This window comes from Candoia aspera, chromosome 6 (assembly GCF_035149785.1).
Source record: "Candoia aspera isolate rCanAsp1 chromosome 6, rCanAsp1.hap2, whole genome shotgun sequence".
NCBI lineage: Eukaryota > Metazoa > Chordata > Lepidosauria > Squamata > Boidae > Candoia > Candoia aspera.
In genome coordinates, this window is record NC_086158.1 from 25,627,938 (window position 1) to 25,633,617 (window position 5,680).

The 5,680-nt window shown below is 41.3% G+C and overlaps 1 protein-coding gene across 1 annotated transcript; it reads left to right on the plus strand.

The window, feature by feature from the left end:
* The first annotated feature begins 205 nt into the window (after positions 1–205).
* On the plus strand, positions 206–3,693 carry SERP1 (stress associated endoplasmic reticulum protein 1). Its single transcript, XM_063306580.1, has 3 exons — positions 206–503; positions 837–912; positions 2,289–3,693. Exons 1-3 carry the CDS (start codon positions 420–422, stop codon positions 2,327–2,329), a joined length of 201 nt encoding a protein of 66 aa, XP_063162650.1. The 5' UTR covers positions 206–419; the 3' UTR covers positions 2,330–3,693.
* The last annotated feature ends 1,987 nt before the right edge of the window (positions 3,694–5,680 follow it).

Below are 5,680 nucleotides of genomic sequence, written 5' to 3' on the forward strand. Positions count from 1 at the left end.
GCTTTTTTCCGGGTGACGTGTAGCAAGCTAAGGGGAGGGCAGGGGAGTGTCCCGGATCACATGGCCATGAGGAGGCTTCGGCACAGGCTCCTCTGGTGAGCTGAGCGCCCATTGGAGAATGACGACAGAGGGAGGGCGCTCCGTCAACGACGCTTTTCGGGCGAAAGCGTGAAGAGCGGAGGTTGGAGGAGAGTCTCGCTTCCGGGGGCCGGTCCGCCCGCCCGCTTCTCCGCCGCTGGGCAACGCGTTTCCGGAGGGTGGGGCCTGCGTGAAGGGCAGTTGCTGCTTACGCGGCGGCTTGGCTGGGAAGAGCCCGAGAGGTGAGTCGATCCCCGGCGCGGAGCTCCCACGGTCCGAGGGCGGCATCATTCGGCGAGTGCCAGACGGAGGCAGCGGCGGGGACGGCAACAGCGATCAAGATGGTGGCGAAGCAGCGGATCCGGATGGCCAACGAGAAGCACAGCAAAAACATCACGCAGCGCGGCAACGTGGCCAAGACCTCGGTAGGGGCCCGTCGCAGCCGCCCTCCTTCCCCGCCGCTTCCCTTCCCTTCCTTCCCGTCGCGGCGCCTCAGCGCACCGGCCCGCTCCCCTTTCCGCAGCAACCGCGTAGCTCTCGGCGGCCGGTACCTCCGTCCCCTTCTCCCCCGGAGAGAGAGGGAGCAGCCCCACCACTGCCGGGAGGCTTCCTCCCCTTCGCCGTCTGTTTGCTTCGGCGCCCCCTCCCCGGCTCCGGGCTTGGTGATCCTCGGGAGGTTTCAGGGGAGGGGGAGCGCGTGTTTGTGCCCAAGGTGGCCGCGAGGTTTCCGTCCCTAACCCTTGACGGCTCTTCCTCAGAGAAACGCCCCCGAGGAGAAGGCGTCGGTGGGGCCGTGGCTGCTGGCGCTGTTCATCTTCGTGGTGTGCGGTTCGGGTAAGTCCCTGTGCTGGCTGCAGCTGGGGAGGTTAGGTTTTCCCCGGGAATTGAAAGGGGCCTGCAGTGGTCCTGGTTTTGCCGGAGAGGGCTGGGTGAGCGGGTCCCTTTGCAACCGAGGGGGTGTGATTGGTTATGCTGCTGAGTGTTCCGGACACAGGATCAGGTGGGCTTGGGAAATGCTTAGGAGATGTGAACATTTCTTCGATGGTGAGAAAGAAACCCCTTGACTTGCAACCCTTTGTAAATAGTCACAAACGGAGATCTTCCCTTGCTGCGAAAACAGCGGCAAGAGTGGATTGAAACAAGCATTTCAGGGAAACAAATGTGGCATTAGATGTGACAGGTGTTCAGGTGAAGACGTCTGTGCCAAAGATTCAGGAGGGCATAGAGAACACTTTTATTGTTGCAACACTTAAGAATAGTTTACAGTTATTTGGCAATCAGAATGTTTGTTGCTCGTGTGTACTTCCCTAATTTACAAAGCTGCTTGGCCTAGGGTACTTTTATTTGTCAAGTTTTCCTGAATAAGCCTACACTGATCTTTAGTAATTTCATAACAATACATTTCCAGGTAAGCAACCCTTGAATGTTCATTTCACAATTCTTTTCTAATTGCTTCATTGAAAATAATATAGGCTTGCTGTATACCAGATGGTTTAGGACAAAGCTTTGCAAAAAAAACCTATGAAAGCTTATGCAAAGCAGTTGTCTCAAGGACTGTCATTAAGGGTATCATGTGATCATTCACCTGTTTCTTTTATCAGCTTTCAACTTTGTTTACCATTAGAGATTATATAAGACTATGTGGGTTTTATTACTTAATGCTAGACTTTATATGCCTTTCAAATATACCTGGCAAAATTGCACAAAAAAGGGACCTTGCTACCTTATTTTATTTAGTTCATACTTGAATTTTAAGTGTCGGGGTTATTATGTTTCCGGGGGGGTGGCTTGCTTATTCATTAACAAGGTACCTGTAAAAACAAATTATCTAGACATCATATAAAGTAAAGTAATAGTGTAATATAAAAATCTAAACCTGTAATATTGTAATATAAAAATATAAACATGCAGTAGTAAAACTTTTTAAGGTTGCAGTCCAATGCAGTAGTCTGTTTACATGACCTTAATGTGTGAATTACCTAATACCACTTTTGAGGTGACCATTTTGTGAAGCAAGGAGTATTTTTATTTTATTCCTATACCATTTTTTCCTCCTGGAGGTACCCAGAGCAGATGATAAGAAAATAATAAAATACTGAAATAGTCCCTTCAGAGGAGGGAGCTAAACTAATTAAAAAGGCATGTGACATTTGATGAATGCTAACATTTATGCTTACTAATATCTACATTTGTGGTTTTTGTTTTTGTAGCTATCTTCCAGATTATTCAGAGTATCAGGATGGGCATGTGAAAGAGTTGATCTTTAAACAAGATTATTTTCTCCTGTGAACTATGAACTCTCATTCCTGATGTTCGATAACTTGGAATTTAAATTTCCTGTCGTCTTGCTTCTGAAGAACTTTCCATGTTGACCACATGTCATTCCAGGTTCTTTCACAAATCATTCCAGGTTTTCTAGTCCATGCCACAGTGCCTTGAAAAAGCACCACATGTATAAAGCAATAAAGAATTATTGTTAACTTAAAATCGTGGACCTACTTATTCTGTGAATCAAATTCATGATTTATGTTGATATTAACATATCATAAAGTATACTTTATGATATTAAAATATAATCAGTGTAGATACTTAGTGATTGCATCATATGTAAACACTGATTTTTGTTAATCTTCTGTATAAATGGAAGTGTTTTATTTAAAAAAAAGTGAAACTTATTAAATGGTAACTGTATAACTAGCTTAAAGCACACTCATGCAACTCAGTTAAAGAATGTGTGCTGTGGTTTTTGCTTATCTAAAGACCATCTTGCATATGTGTAGCTTACCTTTAGTGTAGCATGTGGCAACTTAATAATTTACAAATCTAATAGAATACCTTATTCTATGCTTCTTTTGGACACTGTTTTATTAAACAATGTAATGTAAAACCAGTGGCTTAACTGACCATAAATTACACAAAGGAACAAAGTTTTTCAGTCTTAAAATGCACCAGAAGTTTCTCAAAATGCTTAGCTGCTATTGTTAAATTGTATTGAATGTCAGTGTTTCTTATGCCATTAATGCATTGTTGGGGTAAGATAACTGTGGGCACAACTCAGAAGATACATTAGGGATGTAAAGTACCACCTCTTGATGTGTTCCATTATATTGTTTATTCGGACAGCACTAACATGCATGCAGGCTGAACAGTACCCCACTTCAGCTGTACAAATTAACAGGTTAAACATACTGCTGAATCCAAGTTTTTATATTTCTGTGACATGAGCCATTTTCTTTAAATTCTACTGCATGTTAATTTTGTAGAAGTCAACGAAATGATGTAAGGGTAAGTGGGTTGCACTTTCACAGGGTAGTAGATGTAAAATTGAAATGTCCTTACTGCTACTAACAGCTTCTTGCGAAGTATATAGCAAGGAAAATACTAAGTTTGGTACTCTATCAGGGAATGCCTTACAGATAGGTAACTGGACCACATACTACTTTTTAAAGGGCTGAGTGGAATGTTAATTAGGTAAATGACTCTTAATCCTGCAAAATTGGATGATGGGCAGATTACTGGAAGGCTATATTTCTTACCGTTAGCAGTACATTCTGTAAATGGGAAATGCTTGTTTGTAATCTAAGAACGATTTCCAATAAATTACTTTAAAATCTGGTATGTGTTAAGTTTTCAAAATCCCTGATTTAATTTGCATGAAGTAAGTCTTACTTTAGTGTGTTATTTTCTGTTCAGCACCATTCCATCACATATAAAGTTCCTTGGCTGATGAGGTACTACCAACTTTGTTTGCCGAAGTATTCCCTATATTGATGCAAGATTGGCGGTGCAGAACTGAAAACAGGCAGCATAGGGAGAACAGCTGTATTGTATTCTGAATCTTAAATTACTTCAGAATCCACTCTTGGCTTTCACAGCAGTGTAAGTTTATATTATCAAAAGATTTAAGTCATAATACTACAGCTAAGGTCAAATGGAAAATCTCCCATTACAGTGGAGCATAGTATTCAGGCTAACTCCACAGCTTATCTTGTAGCCAGTTTTTAATGTTAAAGCGTATACCCTCCTGACATCTTGAAGTACAACATCTGTAATTACTAATTATTAGCTTGGCTTGAATTTATTGACACTGCTTCAAAAACACCTGGAGATTCTTTGGTTGCCTGTCTCAAATTGGTAACATGGACTCTTGTGATGCATGTTTAAAGATTTTTGGTGATTGGAACTGTGGGGAAAAAACCCCTAAGATTTTGGCCATCCCAGTTATGGGTGTGCAAGCTTAACAAAGCTAAACAAATGTGAGAAGGGATGCAGCAGGTTAAAGCAGGTCTGCTTCAAGTGTTTCTGTCTTTCAGTTTTTCCAGTGGTGTGTTAACTGACCCTTAATTTTAAATTCAAATGTGCTGTCCAAGTCTCTTGAGAAGAGGTATGTAGCTGGTTGATGGACTCTGAAGAACCTCAGTGACTCCTTTGCAGCTCTGAGAAGTAACAAATAGTTACTTCTAGTAATGCTGTAAAAAGTTAAGGTATTTAGGGCAAGGGTTTAGGACCCTTCGCATTAGAACAAGCAGAGACAGTATATTTTGAAATAATTCATAATTTTTAGTAATATGTAAACAAACCCCAGCCCTTTTATAACAAGGGCTGGGGTATGTTTACATATTTATTAAAAAATTATTTTATCCTCTTCCCAATTTGCATATAAGTATCTAAAATCACTACTTTTTGTAAATCAATAAAGCAGAAAGGTTTAAAATATGACACAGTGCTATTAATGTTACGAATGTATTAATACAGTTGTACTATGTCATAATGCCTAATTCCAGATAATATTCTTACATATTTTACGCCAAGCAACGTTTCTGCATCATTTTCAAGAGCAGCTCCATGCAAAATGCAGTGCAGTAATCTGGATGAAGAGTTGCCAGGGCAAGATACTGAACAGCTAGCTATCCAATTACGATTTATCTAAGGTAGTCAAATGCGCTTTGTGCTAGTGAGGACGCTTGTAACCATAATGACAGAGATGGAACAAGCAGCACATGTATGCATCTCCAAGTATAACTTGATCCTTTAAAAATTAGGGCAGACTGCCCAGAACAAGTTAAATACCACCCTCCTGGAGAGGCAGGCCATTTGTTAATAACAGTGGTCCAGTTTGAGCTTCAGTTTGTTAGCCTGGATTTCCATTGTCTCACCTGGATTGATGAAAAGGGGCAGTAAGAACTGCATATCATTAGTGAAAGATGATCACATCCGTAGTCTTGGTCACGGTGTTGTTCAACATCATTCTAAATGTTGACAAGGAGAGGAGATGCTTATCAAATGTGTAGATCGCATCAAACTGGAAAGGGGACCTAGATAAAATCATAGAAGACAAATACAAAAACAACTATGACCACGAATTAAAAACATTTTAGTAGGAACAGTCATATGTACAAATACAAGATCAGTAATAACTCTCCTGACCATAGCACATATCACAATATGTAACAAAAATTCTTGTGGGTGGCTTAAAAAGACTAATGCAGTTCTAGGCTCAGGGTTAGGATTTGGGTTAGGGCTGTGGCAGCAAAAGGATAGTATCCAGTTTATGAAAAGTATATCACTTTATGGTTTGATCCTACTTCGTTTAGAATACTCT

Coding starts and splice junctions, on each gene's coding strand:
- SERP1 (XM_063306580.1), top strand. CDS start 420: ATGGTGGCGAAGCAGCGGATCCGGATGGCCAACGAGAAGCACAGCAAA. Junction 504..836: donor GCAACGTGGCCAAGACCTCG/GTAGGGGCCCGT, acceptor GCTCTTCCTCAG/AGAAACGCCCCCGAGGAGAA. Junction 913..2,288: donor CTTCGTGGTGTGCGGTTCGG/GTAAGTCCCTGT, acceptor TTGTTTTTGTAG/CTATCTTCCAGATTATTCAG.